General features: G+C 43.2%; 1 protein-coding gene across 4 annotated transcripts in view; it reads left to right on the forward strand.

Moving 5' to 3' along the window:
* Window positions 1-24,261, forward strand: part of foxk2b (forkhead box K2b) — a 129,733-nt gene that overhangs the window by 75,897 nt on the left and 29,575 nt on the right. For 2 of the 4 annotated variants that reach the window (XM_070857563.1, XM_070857561.1), the window contains exons 6-9: window positions 9,543-9,718; window positions 15,561-15,845; window positions 17,897-18,106; window positions 22,835-23,076. In XM_070857563.1, coding sequence (XP_070713664.1) covers window positions 9,543-9,718; window positions 15,561-15,845; window positions 17,897-18,106; window positions 22,835-23,031 — 868 coding nt within the window. In that variant the 3' untranslated portion in view covers window positions 23,032-23,076. Of the gene's footprint in view, window positions 1-9,542; window positions 9,719-15,560; window positions 15,846-17,896; window positions 18,107-22,834; window positions 24,168-24,261 lie in introns of those variants that run through there. The other 2 variants (XM_070857562.1, XM_070857560.1) reach the window with 2 other exon arrangements.

Raw genomic sequence — 24,261 nt, forward strand, 5'->3', positions numbered from 1 at the left:
AGAGGGGAGGGGGGGAGAGAGAGAGGGGGGGGCGTCGGGTCGGGGAACAGGAGCGCGGGTCGGGTCAGTCGGTGGCGGGGAGCGGGTCTCGGGTCGGTGCGGTGGGGGGGGGGGTGGTAGCGGGGGTCGGGTCTGGTGGTGGGGGGGGGGGTGGCGAGCGAGTGTCGGTTCTGGTCAGGCGGGGAGCAGGAGCTGGCCGTGGGAGGAGCCCCCGTGAGGTCATAGGGCTAGGGGCTGCGCGCTTCGGGCCCCTCCCACACAGTTCGGCGCCTGGAGCTACTGCACTTGCATGCCGACTGTAGCGCGCATGTGCAGAGGTCCCGGCACTGTTTTCAGCGCCGGGACCTGGCTCCGCCCCCCCACAGCTCGTGCTGACTGCGCCAAGGGCCAGAGGACCTGTAAGTAGGTGCAGACTACCGAGGATTTTTTTAGACGCCGTTTTAGGCGCGAAAAACGGGCGCCCAGCTCGGAGGGGTGCCCGTTTTTTTTCTTGTGGAAACTTGTGCCCATAGTGGCCCAGCGAATCTGGTGCTGGATGGTTATGTGCCAGGTACACTCATATCTGTACCCCTTGGACTTGAGGGAGCAAAGATCGAATGTTTGAAGACGTAGTTTAATTTTCTTGTGCTCTGATCTTGATTTGTTTAATTGGCACTTCTGCTACCCATTTGTTCTGGGTTGGTCATCAGTCATGCCTTAGCCATAGAGGTGCAGCAGATTGGGCCCAATGTTGCCATATTTGGCTGTCTTTTATCAGTTCTTGGAGCCTTTTTATTTAAGTTGGCATTTTAAAACAATTACTGGAATTATGGGCTCAATTTTCCCCAATGCCCTTTTTTGGCGTATTTCAAGAGTTACGCCTGTTTTTTTTTTTGGCCCTAACTACTTCAAAAAAAATAACTTGAAAGTTTCCCCGTTCTAATTTTTTTAATTGGCGCCGCACAGCCTGCCCTTTAGCTTCGGGGGGTGGAACCTAATGCCTGCGCAGTGGAAACCTTTTCTGTTTCTGTTTCTCAGAATCCTTCAAAGGTGCTCGCAAGACGATATGGGTACAATCAATGCAGCCCTGCACCTTTGGGAAGCCAGCAATCCTGGAGAAGCCCGCAGCCCTGTCACGCATTGTCTGGGGGGTCATGGGGAACTTTATGTAGTCATTCCTCTGGGCATATAGTGCAGTAGTCACCTGCCGAATGCAGATATGTGTTGCATGTTGAGAAATGGCGCACACATCCCCAGTTGTGGCCTGGAATGATCCAGATGCATAAAATGAAAGTGCAGCTGTAACCTTTACTTCAACTGACAAAGCAGTCCTCCTGACGCTTTTAGGCTGCAACTTCTTTGCAGAAACGCAGCCTTCTCACAGTCTGCATCACTCAGGTGCTGGCATGAACGCCTGTCTTGATCTACCCAATGTGGGTAAGGCCTCCTGCCCATCATACTACGTGTTCTGAGGTTCCTCAGGTGATGATGTTTAATCTATCGTCTCCTCCGCAGCACAATCATGCAGAAGGCTTGCACGAGGTATAGCATTGTCAATATTGCCCCCATAATTTAATTGTAGCTTTGCAAGAAGCTCAAAATAGCAAGACAAAGCACTCGCACCTTCTATCCTCTCTCTCCCCAAGGTCGACGCCCTAGTATGAACCACACCCTGGTCTGCGCATGCGCAATTGGCTTGCTTAGAACAGGAAGATAGGCATTCAATGAAGAAACGAAGTCTAATGCAATTTTTGATTTTTTTTCAAAGTACTACCCCACCACTGAACGTCTCCTCACCAGGCTTGAGGGTCGACCGGCAGAATCGCTCCCTTGCCCGGACACGGGCTCGGCTTCCACTGCGCCCCCGCCCCCGGGCTTCTTTTGAAGCTGCTGAATAGCCGAAGGGTTCTCATCCCTTCAGTTTAGCTTCTCTTTCCCCCCTGCCCGCGCCCCCCTGTGTTTCTTTTGAACCCGAGCCCCTGTGTCTGGGCGAGGGAGCGATTCTGCCGGTCGACACTCCGGCTCTCTAGCCCGGTGAGACATTCGGTGGTGGCGTGGTACTTTGGGGGGGAAAAAATCAAAAATTAAAGAATTGCATTAGACTTCCATTTTCTCCCTTTTGACTTTGAAAAAATTAAGCTTCATGATGTATATTCTTTGCCACCTTGACTCCTTCCAAAAACAATGGTGTATTTCTGCTGCGCTGCTTTATCTTAAGTGCCCTGAAGGTTTTTTGGGAGTGGTCACGTATGACATCCGAGTAAAAATGTAAGTTAGCCAAATTTGCTTAAATGTGAAAAACTGGCGTGCACATCAGGTTATGCAAAAAAAAATCCAAACCTAAAAAAACGTAACTAACTGAGTTACACTGACGTGGAAACTTGGAGATTTTAATTTACTCCAAAAAAACGGCACAGAGAACTGGGGCAAATTGAACCCTATATCTGGCAACCTATGATGGGATTGTTTCATATTAGGACTTAGTTATGGAAATGGCTTGACTATTGCTTGATGATCTATTTTTTTTTGACTAATCTCCATTCAAGTAGGACTGGAGGTCTTAGTTGCTTGCATTTTTCAGCACTAAATCTGCCAGATAAAGTCTGGGGGCTAGAAATTTCGTAGTGCCCCATTTAGGGCAATAACTTTTGCCAGGGTACAAAAGTATCGCTGTGCACTACCCCAATTCTAGCGGATGTGAACTTCCGGTTTCGCACTCCAGGGGGAAAAGTGGAGCACTTCCCTCAGAGTGCTAAACCAGGCAAGAGGGGTGGTCGTGACAGAGCACTGCACAATGTCCAGTGCTGGTGGGATCACCGGCTGCTTCCCTTCCTTAAAGGGAAGGGCCATTGCTGAGGGCTCTGCAAGAAAATTGATCCACTGCTCAACGACAGCACCTGCCATCTGTGATGGTCAGCCTGAAAGGAGGGAGAGAGAAAACGGGTAATTATAGACCAGTTAGCCTGACATCAGTAGTGGGGGAAATGTTGGAATCAATTATTAAAGATGAAATAGCACATTTGGAAAGCAGTGACAGGATCGGTTCAAGTCAGCATGGATTTATGAAAGGGAAATCATACTTGACAAATCTTCTAGAATTTTTTGAGGATGTAACTGGTAGAGTGGACAAGGGAGAACCAGTGGATGTGCATTTGGACTTTGAAAAGGCTTTTGACAAGGTCCCACACAAAAGATTGGTGTGCAAAATTAAAGCACATGGTATTGGGGGTAATGTACTAACATGGATAGAGAACTGGTTGGCAGACAGGAAGCAGAGAGTCGGGATAAAACGGGTCCTTATCAGAATGGCAGGCAGTGACTAGTGGGGTGTCGCAGGGCTCAGTGCTGGGACCCCCAGCTATTTACAATATACTTTCATGATTTAGATGAAGGAATTGAGTGTAATATCTCCCAAGTTTGCAGATGACACTAAGCTGGGTGGCGGTGGGAGCTGCGAGGAGGATGCTAAGAGGCTGCAGGGTGACTTGGACAGGTTAGGTGAGTGGGCAAATGCATGGCAAGTGCAGTATAATGTGAATAAATGTGGGGTTATCCACTTTGGTGGCAAAAACACGAAGGCAGAATATTATCTGAATGGCGGCAGATTAGGAAAAGGGGAGGTGCAATGAGACCTGGGTGTCATGGTACATCAGTCATTGAAAGTTGGCATGTGGTACAGCAGGCGGTGAAGAAGGCAAATGGTATAGAAACATAGAAAATAGGTGCAGGAGTAGGCCATTCGGCCCTTCTAGCCTGCACCGCCATTCAATGAGTTCATGGCTGAACATGCAACTTCAGTACCCCATTCCTGCTTTCTCACCATACCACTTGCTCCCCTTAGTAGTAACTTTTTTTTGAATATATTTAGTGAATTGGCCTCAACAACTTTCTGTGGTTGAGACTTCCACAGGTTCACCACTCTCTGGGTGAAGAAGTTCCTCTTCATCTCGGTCCTAAATGGCTTACCCTTCATCCTTAGAATGTGACCCCTGGTTCTGGACTTCCCCAACATTGGGAACATTCTTCCTGCATCTAACCTGTCTAAACCCGTCAGAATTTTAAACGTTTCTATGAGATCCCCTCTCATTCTTCTGAACTCCAATGAATACAAGCCCAGTTGATCCAGTCTTTCTTGATAGGTCAGTTCCGCCATCCCGGGAATCAGTCTGGTGAACCTTCGCTGCAGTCCCTCAATAGCAAGAATGTCCTTCCTCAGGTTAGGAGACCAAAACTGTACACAATACTCCAGGTGTGGCCTCACCAATGCCCTGTACAACTGTAGCAACACCTCCCTGCCCCTGTACTTAAATCCCCTCGCTATGAAGGCCAGCATGCCATTTGCTTTCTTAACCGCCTGCTGTACCTGCATGCCAACCTTCAATGACTGATGTACCATGACACCCAGGTCTCGTTGCACCTCCCCTTTTCCTAATCTGTCACCATTCAGATAATAGTCTGTCTCTCTGTTTTTACCACCAAAGTGGATAACCTCACATTTATCCACATTATACTTCATCTGCCATGCATTTGCCCACTCACCTAACCTATCCAAGTCGCTCTGCAGCCTCATAGCATCCTTCTCGCAGCTCACACTGCCACCTAACTTAGTGTCATCCGCAAATTTGGTGATACTACATTTAATCCCCTCGTCTAAATCATTAATGTACAATGTAAACAGCTGGGGCCCCAGCACAGAACCTTGCGGTACCCCACTAGTCACCGCCTGCAATTCTGAAAAGTACCCATTTACTCCTACTCTTTGCTTCCTGTCTGACAACCAGTTCTCAATCCATGTCAGCACACTACCCCCAATCCCATGTGCTTTAACTTTGCACATTAATCTTTTGTGTGGGACCTTGTCGAAAGCCTTCTGAAAGTCCAAATATACCACATCAACTGGTTCTCCCTTGTCCACTCTACTGGAAACATCCTCAAAAAATTGCAGAAGATTTGTCAAGCATGATTTCCCTTTCACAAATCCATGTTGACTTGGACCTATCATGTCACCTCTTTCCAAATGCGCTGCTATGACATCCTTAATAATTGATTCCATCATCTTACCCACTACCGATGTCAGGCTTACCGGTCTATAATTCCCTGTTTTCTCTCCCTCCTTTTTTAAAAAGTGGGGTTACATTGGCTACCCTCCACTCGATAGGAACTGATCCAGAGTCAATGGAATGTTGGAAAATGACTGTCAATGCATCCGCTATTTCCAAGGCCACCTCCTTAAGTACTCTGGGATGCAGTCCATCAGGCCCTGGGGTTTATCGGCTTTCAATCCCATTAATTTCCCCAACACAATTCCCCGACTAATAAAGATTTCCCTCAGTTCCTCCTCCTTACTAGACCCTCTGACCCCTCTTATATCCGGAAGGTTGTTAGTGTCCTCCTTAGTGAATACCGAACCAAAGTACTTGTTCAATTGGTCTGCCATTTCTTTGTTCCCGGTTATGACTTTCCCTGATTCTGACTGCAGGGGACCTACGTTTGTCTTTACTAACCTTTTTCTCTTTACATATCTATAGAAACTTTTGCAATCCGTCTTAATGTTCCCTGCAAGCTTCTTCTCGTACTCCATTTTCCCTGCCCTAATCAAACCCTTTGTCCTCCTCTGCTGAATTCTAAATTTCTCCCAATCTCTGGGTTCACTGCTATTTCTGGCCAATTTGTATGCCACTTCCTTGGCTTGAATACTATCCCTGATTTTCCTTGATAGCCACGGTTGATCCACCTTCCCTTTTTTATTTTTACGACAGACAGGAATGTACAATTGTTGTAGTTCATCCATGCGGTCTCTAAATGTCTGCCATTGCCCATCCACAGTCAACCCCATAAGTATCATTCGCCAATCAATCCTAGCTAATTCACACCTCATACCTTCAAAGTTACCCTTCTTTAAGTTCTGGACCATGGTCTCTGAATTAACTGTTTCATTCTCCATCCTAATGCAGAATTCCACCATATTATGGTCACTCTTCCCCAAGGGGCCTCGCACAATGAGATTGCTAATTAATCCCCTCTCATTACACAACACCCAGTCTAAGATGGCCTCCCCCTAGTTGGTTCCTCGACTTAATGGTCTAGAAAACCATCCCTTATGCACTCCAGGAAATCCTCCTCCACCGTATTGCTTCCAGTTTGGTTAGCCCAATCTATGTGCATATTAAAGTCACCTATTATAACTGGTATATTGGCCTTCATAGCTAGGGGATTTGAGTATAGGAGCAGGGAGGTCTTACTACAGTTGTACAGGGTCTTAGTGAGACCTCACCTGGAATCTTGTGTTCAGTTTTGGTCTCCGAATCTGAGGAAGGACGTTCTTACTATTGAGGGAGTGCAGCAAAAGTTCACCAGACTGATTCCTGGGATGGCAGGACTGACAGATGAGGAGAGACTGGATCGACTGGGCCTGTATTCACTGGCGTTTAGAAGGACGAGAGGGAATCTCATCGAAACATAGAAAATTCTGACGGGACTGGACAGGTTAGATGCAGGAAGAATGTTCCCGATGTTGGGGAAGTCCAGAACCAGGGGTCTGCAAGGATAAGGGGTAAGCAATTTAGGACTGAGATGAGGAGAAACTTCTTCACTCAGAGTTGTTAACCTGTGGAATTCCCTACTGCAGAGAGTTGTTGATGCCGGTTCATTGGATATATTCAAGAGGGAGTTAGATATGGCCCTTACGGCTAAAGGGATCAAAGGGTATGGAGAGAAAACAGGAAAGGGGTACTGAGGTGAATGATCAGCCATGATTATTGAATGGTGGTGCAGGCTCTAATGGTCTACTCCGGCACCTATTTTCTATGTTTCTATGAAACACTCTTAACAAAGTGCAGGGCTGATCAATCACGGCAGTATAACATTTTTTAAAGTGCACCGCGTGTGGATGAAAATATTTTCGCCTACCTCACCAGCAATCCCTTTAACTACTGCTTCCCCCAATCGGCCGGACAACCTCAATGCCTCCTGCAGCTACTGGTGTTGACACCCGGCGATGCTGCAGGGGGCAGAAGCAAAGTTAGCATCCGGGATGCTGTGCACCAGATGGCGTCACGATCTCCGGGACGCAGGAGATCGTGGCGTTAAGGGTTACCACCACCTCTAACCTGCAAGGGAGGTACGCGGGCTTCGGTACTCTCGCCGTGCCCGATTGCAAAGCCGATAGTGCCCAGTTATCGCCCTCCGGAAGTGCTAATGAGAGACGCAACGGAGGCCAATTTCTCCCTCTGAGTCTTTTGATGGAGATGAGATACCAGTCTGAGGTAACAACTTCCTGCTGAAGACTATTCCAATTGATCAGCTCAGGTCACAGCAGTGTGTTTTTTAAGTTACCATTGCAAGGTTGTGCAAACATATACTGATGATCAAATGTGATAATTGCTGCTAGCTTTCTTTGCAGATCACTTTATATGATGCTTTTACATTTAGTACTTCTGTAGTTTAGATCACGGGACAGCAATGATCATGTACCTCACCAGAATCTTATAATCCAAACTACAGAAGATATAAATATAAAAGGGCCCAATTTATGTTGACATCTTTCTGAAACATCTAACTCCTTTACATTCATTGTACTACTATTAAATGCCGTGACTGTTATGCACACAAGATCCCACAGACTGCAATGAGATGAATGTCTCTGTCTCTTTCTGGAGATGAGTTATTGATGAGGTTGTGAGAGAGGAATGTTGGTGAAGAAACCAGGAGAATTTTATATTCTTTGAGTAATTAAATATAATTGTATTGATCATTTACAGCACAGAAACCAGCCATTCCACCCAACAGGTCTATGCTGGTGTTTATGTGGCACATGAGTAATATTATGAACTATTTAACTTCCACCTAAACAGGCAGTTGTGGGCTCAGTTCAACCATTCATCTGAAGGATGGCAGCTCCCATAATGCAGTACCACTCATTGCTACATTAGTTGTTAGCTTAGATTATGCTCATGCTGGAGTGGTTGTGGAACCCATAACCTGATAGAAACATAGAAAAAAGGTGCAGAAGTAGGCCATTCGGCCCTTCGAGCCTGCACCACCATTCAATGAGTTCATGGCTGAACATGCAACATCAGTATCCCATTCCTGCTTTCTCGCCATACCCCTTGATCCCCCTAGTAGTAAGGACTACATCTAACTTTTTGAATATATTTAGTGAATTGGCCTCAACAACTTTCTGTGGTAGAGAATTCCACAGGTTCACCACTCTGGGTGAAGTTTCTCCTCACCTCGGTCCTAAATGGCTTACCCCTTATCCTTAGACTATAACCCCTGGTTCTGGACTTCCCCAACATTGGGAACATTCTTCCTGCATCTAACCTGTCTTAAACCCATCAGAATTTTAAACGCTTCTATGAGATCCCCTCTCATTCTTCTGAACTCCAGTGAATACAAGCCCAGTTGATCCAGTCTTTCTTGATAGGTCAGTCCCGCCATCCCAGGAATCAGTCTGGTGAACCTTCGCTGCACTCCCTCAATAGCAAGAATGTCCTTCCTCAAGTTAGGAGACCAAAACTGTACGCAATACTCCAGGTGTGGCCTCACCAAGGCCCTGTAAAACTGTAGTAACACCTCCCTGCCCCTGTACTCAAATCCCCTCGCTATGAGGGCCACCATGCCATTTGCTTTCTTAACCACCTGCTGTACCTGCATGCCAACCTTCAATGACTGACGTACCATGACACCCTGGTCTCGTTGCACCTCCCCTTTTCCTAATCTGTCACCATTCAGATAATAGTCTGTCTCTCTGTTTTTACCACCAAAGTGGATAACCTCACATTTATCCACATTATACTTCATCTGCCATGCATTTACCCACTCACCTAACCTATCCAAGTCATTCTGAAGCCTCATAGCATCCTCCTCACAGCTCACACTGCCACCCAACTGATGCACACAAGAGGGTTCCCAACTGAATTAAGCTGACTTAATTAATAAAATATTCTACTTATCAAATAGTTCCCAGTGAAGTGAAATGTCTGGGTTCGCAGGTGTTGTGCATGAGTGCCTAGTTAAGCTGCTAAAGCTATTCAAGAACAATCTTTTAAAAAATGCATTCACTTCTTCCCCAACCCCAAGAACAAAATTTAATTGTAAAATACTCCCAAGAATCATATGTGGAGTGAAGAAAAAATTCTAATCGTTTCATCATCTTTGAGTTATAGTAATATAAAACAAAGTGCTACTGTTTGCATGAAGGCTAGCCATTGATCAGAATGTGACCTGGATGCATGCACTATGTGAACTCTAATCCAATTTATGCACTCATAATTGACTTGTACGTACTAGTGTTGACATGCAACTTGCTATCACTGTGCCAAAGATTAAATCGAGTTTGAAATAGATTATTATTTAGGGGAGTAACTTTTGATTGCTGTTTTGAGCACAGGAAATGTTTGAGTTCCAATTCATTAACATGTATATTGGTATTTTCAGGATCGTCCAACATCAAGTATTCCAGCTTTAGTTTGTCAAATGAAGTTAAACTGCCAGTCTGTTATAATGTTTTCTTGGTATATACTTAAGTGATGCTCATGTATTTTTTTCCTCTTCTGCCACAGAAGTGCACCAGCTTCTCCAAGCCACCCTGGTGTGTTTTCATCCCACTCCAGTGGTGTGCAAACCCCAGAGAGCCTGTCTAGGGAAGGCTCTCCAGTCCCCACAGATCATGAAACTAGCACTGTGCAACCTAAGTTAGCCGTAATACAAGAGGCAAGATATGCTCAGAGTGCACCAGGTGAGTGCTCGACAAATCCAAATTTATAAGCTAATGCATTATTAATTAAGCCACTGTTGAGGACGGGATAATATTTTATGCTGTGGAACTCTTTCACTTTTTAATCCAGTTATGAAACCACTTTTTCCTATTTATAATTAGGACTTGAACCAAATTTTAATTTTTGTTTTGGTTGTAACATACATATGAGTTGCATTTTTGTTGAGCTGAAACCCCAAGTCACCTAAACTGTAAAATGACTGACATGAGCTGCAATCTATACAAGAGTTGAAAATAAACTAAATTTCCTTTCTTTCTCTACAAAATAAAGTTAAATGGTAAAATCTGCATTTCATATTCTATGATTATAGAAATTACTCTGGATAAAACTGAGCATCTTGGTTGTTTTGATTTGTTAGCAATGGTTTTGTAATGGAGGTTTGTTATTCTAACCAAATACCTCTCAAATCAAAGCTGTAAACGTTTGCTACTTGCTCCAAAATCAAGTACTTGACAGTGAAAAGGAATTAAATGCCCCCTCGACACTGGTTGTCAACTCTTTCATTGCATCAGAAAGTCTTCAAACTACATCTTAACATTGCATTGAAACCTGATTCCAGTATCCAAGGCTAACTTCTCCCTCACCCCCCCCCCCATAAACATTTGGTTTGTATGCTGACATTCTGTTAGCCTTTTGAGCCCAGACTAAAGTTGTAGGAAAATAATCACATCTATCTCACAAAGGCATATCCTATAAATGAGGGAGACTCTCTGGTCAGTTTCTATTCTAATCCCCAGGAATAAAGCTAGGGAACTTGGTATATCTGCTTCCTGCAAATCCAGAAAGTCAAAAAATTAGAACTTGCCCTTCCTCTTGAAATAATTCTGTTTTGTATGGTTACTGATCAGCAAAAACAGCGAATCCAAATTTAATCAAGTGGGGCATCTGTTTAGAGAGGAAATTATGTTCATTTTCAGGAACTGCAGAAAAAAATATGATTTAAAAAAAAAAATATCTATATATATATTCACATAAGAAATAGCAGTAGTAGGCCATTTGGCCCTTCGAGGCCGCTCTGCCATTCAATAAGATCATGGCTGATCTGATCATGGGCTCAGCTCCACTTCCCTGCCTGCTCCCCAGAACCTTTTACTCCCTTTCGCTCAAAAATCTGTCTATCTCTGCCTTAAATATATTCAATGACCCATCCTCCACAGCTCTCTCGGGCAGAAAATTTCACAGATTTACAACCCTCTGAGAGAAGAAATTCCTCCTCATCTCAGTTTTAAATGGGTGATCCCTTATTCTAAAACTATGCCCCTTAGTTCTAGATTCCCCCATCAGTGGAAACATCCTCTCTGCATCTACTTTGTCGAGCCCCATCATTAGCTTGTATGTCTCAATAAGATCACCTCTCATTCTTCTGAACTCCAATGAGTACAGACCCAACCAGCTCAACCTTTCTTCACAAGTCAAAACCTTCATCTCAGGAGTCAACCTAGTGAACCTTCACTGAACTGTCTCAAATGCAAGTATATCCCTCCTAACTAAGGAGACCAAAACTGTACACAGTACTCTAGGTGTGGCCTCACCAATACCCTGTACAGTTGTAGCAGGACCTCTCTGCTTTTATACTCCATCCCCCTTGCAATAAAGGCCAACATTCCATTTGCCTTCCTGATTATTTGCTGTACCTGCATATTACCTTTTTGTGTTTCATGCACAAGGACCTCCTGGTCCCTCGGTACTGCAGCATTTTGTAATTTTTCTCCATTTAAATAATTTGCTTTTTTATTTTTTCTGACAAAGTGGATAACCTCACACTTTCCCACATTATATTCCATCAGCTAAATTTTTGCCCACTCACTTAGCCTGTCTATATCCCTTTGCAGATGTTTTGTGTCCTCTTCGCAACCTGTTTTCCCGCCCATCTTTGTATCATCAGCAAACTTGGCTACACTACACTCGGTCGCTTCATCTAAATCATTAATATAGATTGTAAATAGTTGAGGCCCCTGCGCACCCCACTAGTTACTGTTTGCCAACTGGAAAATGATCCATTTATCCCGACGCTCTGTTTTCTGTTAATTAGCCAATCCTCTATCCATGCTAATATATTGCCCCCAACCCCGTGAACTTTAATCTTGTGCAGTAACCTTTGATGTGGCACCTTATCGAATGCCTTCTGGAAGTCCAAATACACCACATCCACTGGTTTCCCCCTTAGCCACCCTGCTCGTTACTTCTTCAAAGAACTCCAGCAAATTTGCCAAACATGATTTCCCTTTCATAAAACCATGCTGACTCTACTTGACTAAATTATGCTTTTCCAAATGTCCTTCTACTGCTTCCTTAATAATGGACTCCAACATTTTCCCAAGTACTTAAAGCTCGGTTACATGATCGCATGCTGGATCTTCTAGAATACTTTCTAAGAAAAATGGGCCACAGTTCCACAATTAGTTTTGAAAGTGTGTGCTTTTTAGCAGTCGCTGAAGGATGTTGAAATGAAGAAGGCACAAGGTAGAGGAGGTTGGCATTCACAACTGTCCTGTGGAAATCTATTCGGGCAATCAGATCTTAGCTTACGAGGTAGAAGGGCTCCCCTAACGTAAAGTTTTCTTCATGGCCACTTTCTCTCCCTCCTACAAAACTTGTGTTTTATGATGTGGAGCTTTATTTTGTTGGGGCAGTCATTATGCTGTTGTCTAATCAGCATTCCTGCATACTTACCCACTTGGCTCAGTTACTGAAGATGTAATTCTCTGGACCTGCCTTTGAGGCAAATGTTGGTTTACGGTTTCATTGAGTGCTCTAGGGTTATTTGTGCCAGGAAAACTTTATTTGTGTGGGCAGTGGTCTCATCTTGAACATCACTTGGGTTTTTCTTGACCTGCAAGTAAATGTGACACAATAATTTATATAGCACCGCTGCCACTAGTCAATTTTGGGCACTGGTGCTGCTTTATCCGTGGATCTCCGGGCACTTCTCCAACTTGCAACGTTTAATCACCATAGATTCTAGTAAGTGGTTCTGTAATAATGCACATATCGTATACTGCGTTGCAGATGCTTAATCTTTTTGTTGGGGGAAGGGGACTGGGCTTGAGCCTGAGCCTATCCTTTCCAATACGATGAGTACAAAGATACTGCTTTTTCTGGTCTGGAGTGTAAACATTTTTGCCTGCATAGATAATTTTGTAGAGTCAGGTTAGCATACTCTCGGACAGTTGTTTGATTATAAAACTTTAGATGTTTAGAATGTTTACAAATGCCCATAGTTAGTTTGGAACTTTATTTGAAGAATGATGGCAGTAACTTACTTGGTAAGTAATCTTAAGTGGTCAAGTTTTCAGTAATAACAAACCCTAGAATTATGTAATGACACACTGATGTGTCGTTAATCAAAATGCCAAATGTATAGAATTTATCAAAAACAGATGCAAAAGTATTTCACATTTAATGAAAAATACACCTCCTCTCTTGGTACAGAGTGGAAAGCATACAAGGCCTTTGTTAGAGGAAGGATAATATATTAATCACCCACGCAGAAAAAGGTGAGCAAGGCTAAGTTAGATCAGTTAGAAAATACTTAAACAAAGCTTAAGATGCAGTATGCCAACAATCACAATATGCAGGTTGTGGAAATAGTACTAACTGAATACTTAACTACTGCAAAAGTGGAGTTTGTCCTCTACCACACGTGATCCAGAGCAATGGTTTTCAAACTTTGCTGAAGGTGAGGGGGGGAAACCCTGCAAATATTGACACAGCTATTGTGAGCCCCTGCCCTAACTTCTGAACAAGTTGCTCATTGGGCTAAGCTGCTCAAAGGAAAAAGTACCATAATTCCAGAAATAATTTTTTTTTTATTAGTATACAGCAATATAAACAATGTGCTAGTAAGTCAACATTTACAAACAGACACAAAATTAGAGTACTGAATTCTCAAGACACTATGATTGTGGTGAATGGTATTCACAGTCCCTATGGGATCCTACCATGGACCCCAGTTTGAAAACCTATGGTCGAGATGTCCTGAATGTAGAGAGAGAAAAATAGAGTTCAAAATGGCACTAAAGCAAATCTATGTATTGAGGAAAGGTGGAATCAAGTGATGCCTTCACCTCTCAAATTTACTATTCCCTTCCTCTTGGTAGGTGGTTGTACATACCTCCTGTTCTGCGGCTTTTGAGAATATTTGCCTCCAGAAGCCTACAAGTCTATGGCTTCTGCTGCCATAAATCGCATGGTGTAGAGGAGTTAGGCAAGGGTACCCTTTATCCCACTCTTCTTTGACATTAACATTTATGAAGTTGCTATGATACTCCATAAATAAACATAGCTTTGGGTTAATATTGATGTAAAAGTACATGTATTTACATGGAAGTATTTTGTTGGTGTGCCAGCGCAGCCTTTGGTCGCCTGAGGAAGAGAGTATTTGAAGACCAGGACCTCAAATCTGGCACCAAGCTCATGGTCTACAGGGCTGTAGTGATACCCGCCCTCCTGTATGGCTCAGAGACGTGGACCATATACAGTAGACATCTCAAAGCGCTGGAGAAGTACCGCCAGCGCTGTCTCCGCAAGATCCTGCAAATCCACTGGGAGGATAGACGCACCAACATCAGTGTTCTCGATCAGGCCAACATCCCCAACATCGAAGCACTGACCACACGTGATCAGCTCCGTTGGGCGGGCCACATCGTCCGCATGTCCAACACGACACTCCCAAAGCAAGCGCTCTACTCGGAACTCCTACACGGCAAGCGAGCCCCAGGTGGGGAGAGGAAACGTTTCAAGGACACCCTCAAAGCCTCCTTGATAAAGTGCAATATCCCCCACCGGCACTTGGGAGTCCCTAGCCAAAGACTGCCCTAAATGGAGGAAGAGCATCCGGGAGGGCGCTAAGCACCTCTAGTCTTGTCGCCGAGAGCATGCAGAAAACAAGCGCAGGCAGCGGAAGGAGCGTGCGGAAAACCAGACTACCCACCCACCCTTTCCTTCAACCACTGTCTGCCCCACCCCACAGGTGGGACAGACAGTCGTTGGAGGAAAGGGTGGGTGGGGAGTCTGGTTTGCTGCATGCTCCTGCGCTTGTTTGCTGCATGCTCACGGCGACGAGACTTAACCTTGAATTTTATAATAATGTCAATGACAAAAAGCACGATTTGGTCAAACTAGTATAATCAAACACCGTCGTCGATAGAATTGGGACCAATGAAATCTAGTAGTGATTTACTTTGTCTTCTCTCTATACCACAAACCATGATCTTTCATCTGGCTTTCTCAATGTATTCTTGGCAGTGATGCTATAATTTTGGTAATTCTTCACCAAAGAGCCCATTATAAAAGGACAAATGTAACTAAACAAGTTTGTGTAAGCAATAACCAAAACATTCAGTATGCAGGATATACGTGGGTAGTATAATGGGACTGAATAAGGTTGTCAGTAATGAAAATGTTTGAAATTATTAACATGTCAATGAGAATTGTACTAGATAAAATAATCCAGCTTCAATCATAAAATAAAATGTTGAGTAGTCAGTAACAAGTGAGCTTAAACTAATTGATTGAGGGTCATTCAAAAATGCCTTCTGTAAGAAAATTAGCACAAGTCTATTTAATGCCATTTTACAGTCTTTTTAAGCCAAATGCACTGCTGTGTGTTTTGAGTAAGATTATGGTGTCTGGAAAGATCATTTTTTTTTAAAATCTGATGTACTTTGTTGAAGACTTTGAATTCTTTATTGTATTAAAGGGAGGGTGGGATGTCATCCATGGATATATATTTATACCATGGTTACACAGTTTGAAGTAAACACACAAAAAGGTTAATTGTTTTCCATTTTTTATTCACAGGATCACCTCTGTCCGCTCAGCCAGTTTTAATCACTGTCCAACGGCAAATTTCGCAGTCTATGAAACCGGTCACTTATACCGTGGCCACTCCTGTTACATCAACGTCCCAGCAGTCTATGTTGCAAACTGTTCATGTGGTTCATCAGATACCAGCTGTGTCTGTTACTATGGCTGGTCTGGCAGCGAACAGCTACACTGTAGCAAACCAGGCAATTGTGACACAGGCTATGGTCAGCCAGGCTAAAATGGAACGGTCAGAAAATGGAGAACATAAAGAAGTGAAAGGTAACAGGAGTTAGAATTTTCAACACTGCACCTTGATGTAATGCACCAAATCATTGCTGTATATTAGGGCAAGGTAATTAGCAAATATGATGCATCATCCTCTCATTCTGCTGGTCCAGCTTTTCAGTGACTAATAAAGCGTACAAAAGCGGCATCAATTGTCAGTAATTGGGGACAGGATGTAGAGAAATGATAGACCAGAATAGAATGCACGGTGGAACATTATTTACATTTAATTTTAAAAGCTACACACAAATTCAAAAATTAATGTGTAACATTTCACCTCATACAACTCTCCTTGGTGAAAATACTGAGCTGTTGTAAAACTATTTTGTATTTGCATTCTGAACTCCCCCTCCCCCTTCTCACGTAATCATAACTAATGACAGTGAAACTTGTGTAGATTAGTGCTCATGTTGCCACTGTGGGTTGTGTGTCCGTGCTATGTTACAAAAGCACAATTTTCTTGCATGTTTGTATCTAATTTTCAGGGGAGAGGAGGACAAAAAGCAAAACATAACAAAGAATACAGCAGTAGTCTCGAATACTATATGTGAAAAGAAATCAGTCATACCTTGGGTGCAGTTTTCATTGCGTATCTTAATTGAATACGTCGTCTAGGGCTAGAAATTACATAGCACCCCGTTTGGGCGCTAACTTTTGTGGGAGCGCAAATCGGCAGGCGCTAGCTAATTCTAGCAGACGCAAACTTTCGGTTTAGCGCTCCAGGAGAGAAGTGGAGCGCTAAATGAAACGCTACCACTTCCCGTGGGGTACTAAACCGGGCAAGCGGGGCGGTAGCGGCAGAGCGCTGCACAATGTTCAGAGCAGCACTGCCGGGATCAGAGGCTCCTTCCCTCCCTTAAAGTGAAGGGCTATTGCTGCAGGCTCTGCAATATTTCTAATCCCCTGCTCACTGACTATCCGTGATGATCAGCCCCAAGCACTCCACCAGAGTGCAGGGCTGATCAATCGCGGCAGAACAAAATGGTCAAAAAAAAATGGCCTGAGGACTCGATACAAATTTTTCACTTACCTCAGTGGCAACACCTTTAAATACAACTCCCTAAGCAGCCGACTTACCTTACAACGGCTCCTGCAGCTGCCGGTGTTGACGCCCAGCGGTGCTGCAGGGGACGGAACCGAAGTTTGCATCTGGGGCGCTATGCAGCCGGATGATGTCACGATCTCCGGAGCGCAGGACATCGTGGCGTTGGGGTTTACCACTGCCGTTAACCTGCAAGGCAAGTTCGCGGGCGTCCATACTCTTGCCGCGCCCGATCGCAGAGCTGGTAGCACCCTGTTATCGCCCCCACCGGAGGTGCAAAGGAGGCCAATTTCTCCTAAGCATCTGACCTAGACCTGGAGAATCAAAAAGACAGATTTCCTTTTAAGCTTCACTTCATCTAGAAGTGAGAAGTCAGTGAGCTCACTGGTGTACAATTCTAGAAATTAGATCATTGGACCAGGGCAGAATTTTTAAGAAGTTGTTTGGTGGGGTTGTAAGTGTTCCCCAGTTGCCAAATCTTACTGTAAAAGAATAGGGAAAGAAACTTGAAATGGAAGACAAGAAAGACTTCTAACACAGATGAGTTACCGCCTCAGAATTGAGGACAATAACTGGCACAAGTTCAATTAATGAGATGACTGGTGCTTTGTTTTTAACTCCCTCATAGAAGTGGAATTTGGCACCCCAACAAAATTGAAAACTCAGCCATTTATGGAAAAAGTTGCAATAAAGGAACTACTAATATTCAGTCCATACATGGGTTATTGACTGCCCCAGAATATCTATAACAATGCATTTACGAAGTGTCAAGAAGATTAAGGGATTAAAATTGATCTATTAATTTCCCTTTTGGGGGTAGCAACCTCTGACTAGTTGTGGACATCCAATGAGATTGTGTGTAGACAATGTAAAACATCTTACTTTTGGTAAATTTAGTGCAAAAACTGTTGGTTCAACCTATATGTAGGGAATGGGTTGAAAAGAGGAAACTTTCAATTAAATGATACAGCTTGACATTTTTTTCTTCTATTTTGTTTTACAGTCAAAGTGGAGCCTATTCCTGCAATTGCACCAGCTTCAATAGGCACTGCGAGTCGCTTCATTCAGACTTCGCAGGGTACACCCATACAGACAGTTACTATACTACAACAGGCTCCTCTGGGCCAGCACCAGTTACCCCTTAAACCAATTGCACAGAATGGAACACACGTGGTGCCCATCTCCTCAGTAACACATGGACAAGCTAACACTGGTAATACTATATTTTTGTGCTTTCTTTGTAGGTTTAACTATATGCCTCATTTCTTTAAATATGGAATGTAAATACCTACCTACAATTGAGTTTTATTTTTAAGATTTCTACCTTCTTCGTACCCCCCCACTCCCCCACGCCAACTCTCCTAAATTCAGGACAGGGGAGAGAAATTTATATCCCTGCCCTATATTTCAATACTGGATGCGATTGAACCCATCCTCAAGATTTCCTTCCTCCTGTCTTGAAAGTTAGACTATGGTTCCATGGGCACTTGCAATGTCCCAATAAGTTGGCCAAATTAGCTTTCTTCATGTGAGATACTCAACTGTGTGTGTCAGCAGATTAGTTGATTGTACGGAAGCATCAAGCTGAGTCCTATTCTATCCTCCCCTAACGTCTACACGCAGCAGGGATTAGTAGATGCGAAACCCTAGCTCATTAGCTGAGATTGATTAACTCAATATAGACCAGGGATCAAAACCAGGACCACGAGTCAGTATTACATTCAATACTGAGCCTTCTTGGGAGGAAAGGGGAAAGAAATTAACATTCACTTTTACACTTTAAACAAACTGAACAAATAATATGCTGTTGTGCTTTGAGCTGCATTTAGAAGTAGCCATGTTGGGCACATTGAGTACATCATAGCACGTGGTGTAAACATTCTGCTCGAGTAGTTTAAACAAAGAACGTTGTGAAACTAACTTGATAAACTTTCTTTCACCAGATTCTTAATTTTTTTGACATTAAGTGAGTTGAAAGTGACTTACATAATTGCCCCTGCAATCTAATCTTTTAAAGGCTATGGTCATGTTTTGGTTATTTTCAGGCTACTGTGTACCTAATTATGTCCGTTTCTATTCTGTCTTGTAATATTTAGCCATAACAATTCATAGAATGTCCTCTTTTACATGTACTTTCTACCGTGCAATCCATTTTGAGGAGAAAAGGAACTTGAATTTTAAAAGTGCATTTCATAACTTCCGATGTCCCAAAGTACATCACAGCCAATGAAGTAGCTTCTGAATTACAATCACCGTTGACCACTTCGGCCAATTTTACGCAGCAAGGTCCCACAAACAGTAATAAGATAAATGACCAGATGACCTGTTTTTGGTGGACTAGGCTTCGGTTTAACGTCTCATTTTGAAGGCTGGCACCTCCCAATTGTGCAGTACTCACTTAGCACAGCATTGAATTATCAGCCTAGGTAGATGCTCAAGTCTCTGGAGTGGGGCTTCTGACTCAGAAGTGTAAGTGCTGTCACTGAGCCACAGTTGACACCTATTTTGAAAATATTTACCAGGGAAATTGAGAATTAAAAGACTTGGTTGGATATTAACTACACTTAGTGACTCTTGCTAACACTGAATTATTTTTTGAACTTTTGTGAGCTTCATCCACGGACTACTGGCCTAACATTTACTCTATGCCTACATTACCTGCTGTATAACTGACAGATATTGAGACAGATTTGAATGTTTGCCTTCAATCAGATGAGTAGCCATTGTTCATGTGGATGTTCATGGAGCCTCCTCCTGTTGTTTAACTGTCCACCACCATTCATGACTGGATATGGCAGGACTGCAGAGCTTCGATCTGATCCCTTGGTCAAGATTGCTTAGCTCTGTCTATAACATGCTTTCTCTGTTTAACATGCTGTAGTTCTGTGTTTTAGCTTCCCCAGGTTGGCACCTCATTTTCAGGTGTTGCTCCTGGCATGCTCTTCTGCATTCTTCATTGAGCCATGGTTGATGGCCTGGCTTGATGGTAACAGTAGTGAGGGGGATATGCCGGGCCATGAGGTTACAAATTGTGGTAGACAGTGTTGGCTCTTCTTTTTTCGGTGCATGAGGTTTCATTGTCCATGTTTAAACTGATGCCACGAAACTTCGTGGGGTCTGGCATCAGTGCTGAGGACTCCCTGGACACTCCCTCTTGACTGTATACCACTGTGCCGCCACCACTGGAGGGTCTGTCTTGCTGGTGGGACGGGACATACCCAGGGATGGTGATGGAGGAGTTTGGGACATTTGGCTGATAGTCATACTCACAAAATTATACCAGTGTCAGGTTGTTGCTTGACCAGTCTGAGACCGCTCTCCCAATTTTGACACAAATCCCCAAATGTTAGTAACGATGACTTTGCAAGGTCGACTGGGTGAATCCAATCCAATATCGTGTCTGAATCCAATACCTAGGTTGATGCCGGGTAGTCCGTCTGGTTTTATTCTTATATTCTTTTTTTGGAGCAGTTTGATACAGCTGAGTGGCTTGCTGCACCATTTCAAATGGCAGTTAAGAGTCAACCACATTGCTATGGATCTGAAGTCACACAGGCCAAACTGGGTAAAGACAGCAGGTTTCCTTCCCTGAAGGACATTAGTGAACCAATTGGGTTTTTACGACATTCCATTAGCTTTGTGGTCATCATTACTAATGCCAGCCGATAACTGCTGCAGTGAGATTAGCTGTTCCAAAGTTGTTCAGTTGAAAATATTTCATGAAGTCTCGTGTCTGAATCCATCATGACTTGGTGACTTGGTAACTAGTTATCAGAGTGGTGGTAGAATTTTATCAGCTCTTTCCTGTCATTGAAGGAGATTCCACATGTTCAAAAAGTGAAGTTGATTTACCTCCATGAACTTGGTAACCCTGTTGAATGTTACCTAAGAACCTAAGAACATAAGAAATAGGAGCAGGAGTAGGCCATAAGATCCCTCGAGCCTGCTCCGCCATTCAATAAGATCATGACTGATCTGACTTTTGGCGTGGAAGCAAGTCATCCTCATTTCGAGGGACCGCCTATGATGATGATGGCTGATCTGATCATGGACTCAGCTCCACTTCCCTGCCCACTCCCCATAACCCCTTATCCCCTTATCGTTTAAGAAACTCTCTATTTCTGTCTTAAATTTATTTAATGTCCCAGCTTCCACAGTTCCCTGAGGCAGTGAATTCCACAGATTCACAACCCTCTTCGAAGAAATTTCTCCTCATCTCAGTTCTAAATGGGCAGCCCCTTATTCTAAGATCATGCCCTCTCGTTCTAGTCTCCCCCACCAGTGGAAACATCCTCTCTGCATCCACCTTGTCAAGTCCCCTCATAATCTTATATGTTTCTATAAGATCACTTCTCATTCTTCTGAATTCCAATGAATAGAGACCCAGCCGACTCAATCTTTCCTCATAAGTCAACCCCCTCATCCCCGGGATCAACCAGTGAACCTTCTTTGAACTGCCTCCAAAGCAAGTATATCCTTTCGTAAATATGGAAACCAAAACTGCACGCAGTATTCCAGGTTGTACCCTTAAACCCAAAAATCCAGTCTCTGATTTATTTTTGGGGGTATTTCTTCTGAAGTGGGTGAATCTGTCTGTTGAGTGCCTTGGAAAGTGTATGAATCATATTGGAGAACATTACTTACATGGAGCGCTGTCATGCCACGGAGTGTATATCTGTCTTCCAGTGAAGACCTTCGTTTTTGCTGATCTCTGTTACTGAAATTACACACAAGGCCCAAAAGCTGGGAGGCACTAATTATAATTGTGTTCATAATTGGATGTGGATTATCCAAATGAAGCGGAAAAATAGATTCACTTTCTAGTAGGCATATTTAGTGGGAAGCATTTTCCATAAACTTGCTCCCCTGACCTCTGACTCTTTAAATCTGAAAGTTCCGTACTTTTCAATTGTCACTGTCGATTAATGTATTTTGGAACATGTGGCTTTACTTCTCCTGGGAAAAGAATTGACTGTGCACAGAAGGTTTGTGCCTTTTATGCAGAGTGAGAGTGAGTGAGTCACGGAACTGGCCATTAGTGCTCAAAGCACTTTCAAGTATTTACTTCAATGATTCTCCTGTTGGTGATGGTTAGAGGACTCGCTAGATGGGTGATGCACTCCTAGCTTATCTCCATTATAAAATGCCTGTTATAAGCCACAATCACGATGTTACAATCTTATTACATTAGGCAAGTTGTTGCAGAGTAAAGAGAGCAGAAGTAACCCAAATCCTATTTTACCACCTGATGGTTAAAAGCTTAGACGCTTAGCTGAAATATTAAGTTAGCAGTTTATGTTGGTTGTGATATTCTCTTTGCGGCTTTGCTTAGTAAACATAGTGGCCATGTCCCCTCCATGAATTATGGGATATCCAGATAGCTGTGCTTCCTCAAATCTACCAGCACAAAAGGATATTGCACAGTGAAAATTTTTTGAATTTAGACAGCAGGTCGGTCAGCATCTGAAAGAGAAATAACACATCAATTCCAGTGTGATCCTTCGTTAGAACCCAATCTTATCTGAGCTTGATTATTCCCAAACTTCTTAAAATTTGGTTTAATTTAATTCTTGCGTTGCAGCTTGATATTAAGGGACCGAAATTGCCCTCAGCAAGAAATTGGGGAGGGCACTTCGAATTTGCCGGAAATTTAGCACTCGGAGGGAAGAGCCAGAAAATTTGGCTCTCTAACTGACACCGACTCCCAGCACTTTGGGGAGGTTTGAAGGCGGGATCCATCACCAACGCGCTGACCATGTCAAAACATCAAATTGAATTATAACTTGTCAGTACAAGTATTTATAAGGACTCTTAATAATTGTGGGGACATAGAGGACATAAATTGGATAACAGCATAACAATGGAACTGTCAAGGGAAACTTCATAGGAATTGGCTCCTTAAGTAGGCCTACAAATATTAATTCTGTTCTGTCTCTTGCAGCTGCTGCAAGCCCATTACACATGTTGGCGACCCACGCCTCCGCATCAGCATCCCTTCCCACAAAGCGCCAAAATGGAGACCAAGGAGAGCGGCCCGAGATTAAACGTATCAAAACGGAAGATGGAGAAAGCATACTTGTTGCTGTCAAGGTGGAAGCCCCAGCTGTGGCTGCGAGTGTACACAACAGCCAAAACTAAAGACTGGGGAATGGGATACGCCGCTTACTTTTTATCAAATGCAAGGTGCCAAATGGACAAGTCTAACTTAACATCTAGAACTTCAGAATGTGTTGATTCGTTATGGGTTTAGGGGCCCTGTATGAGCGACTGTAAACTGCAGCACTGAGAAACAGGAAGCCTTAAAACACAGGAATAAATTAAAGAAACTGAACAAATTTAAAAACGTGATGCCCCTCATAAGAGGCTGTTCCTCCTGCTCAACTACCTCAGTGCTCACTGGGAAAGGGAGAGATGGGGAGGGCCACAGCTAGCCACACACATCTGACGTTCTCCATCAGATACTTACAGACTTGAGCACACCAGTGTGACGGCAGCATGGCAAGTGCTTACTGTACACCAATTACAAAAGATTGTATATTACATAAAGGGAACAACGGTGTGGACCCATTTCCTACATCTGGCAGCTAGCCTTTAATGACCTACCTAAAGCAGTTGTTAGTAAATATGCAGTATTTTGTTCATATGTGGAATTAGGATATTTTTGGGTGTATTTCATTTCTGTAGATGAAAATGGGGTCACTATCATTTCAGATCACTCCATTTTATATTTCAGAAGCTTTGAAATCACAACTGTTTTCGTACGTAAATTTAATTTTATGTTCAGTGAAAATGAATGTAGTTATGTTTTTTTAAATAACCAATGGAGTGGTTAAAAGTTTACTTCAGTCTGTTTGAATCCAGATAAAGCTACTTTACACCTGCAGATTTTCATATTTTAACAGATTCCTGATGAATTTAATCAATTTTTATTAATGTGTAGTGATCAAATGCTTCGGGTTTGCATGTGTTGGGCAAGAAGACAATGTAACTGAGCCGTTACCTGACCTAAATGAACAGCTATTAATTTGACCGGCGCTGCACTTAACTACTGCTTATTTGCTTTCTTTGCTTATTTGTTACTTTGTGTTGACGTTGGCTATTCCTGGCTTGGTTTTGCAGGCTATACTTCAAAAGAAAAGAAGAAAAACACGTTGCTGCAAACTTGTTTATTTAAGAGGAGGAGAAAAAAACTTGCATATCTGTTCTGGGCTATTGGGACCTGGTAACTGTTGCTAAAAATCAAACTGAAGAATAAAAACCTTGTTTAAATATGATGTCCATGTAGTCAGGGTTACACATACTCAAAATGGTATTATGCACAAAATATATTTCATGGCATGTTTGGATCTATGAAATCCATTTCTCCTC

The sequence above is a fragment of the Pristiophorus japonicus genome, chromosome 16 (assembly GCF_044704955.1).
Source record: "Pristiophorus japonicus isolate sPriJap1 chromosome 16, sPriJap1.hap1, whole genome shotgun sequence".
NCBI lineage: Eukaryota > Metazoa > Chordata > Chondrichthyes > Pristiophoridae > Pristiophorus > Pristiophorus japonicus.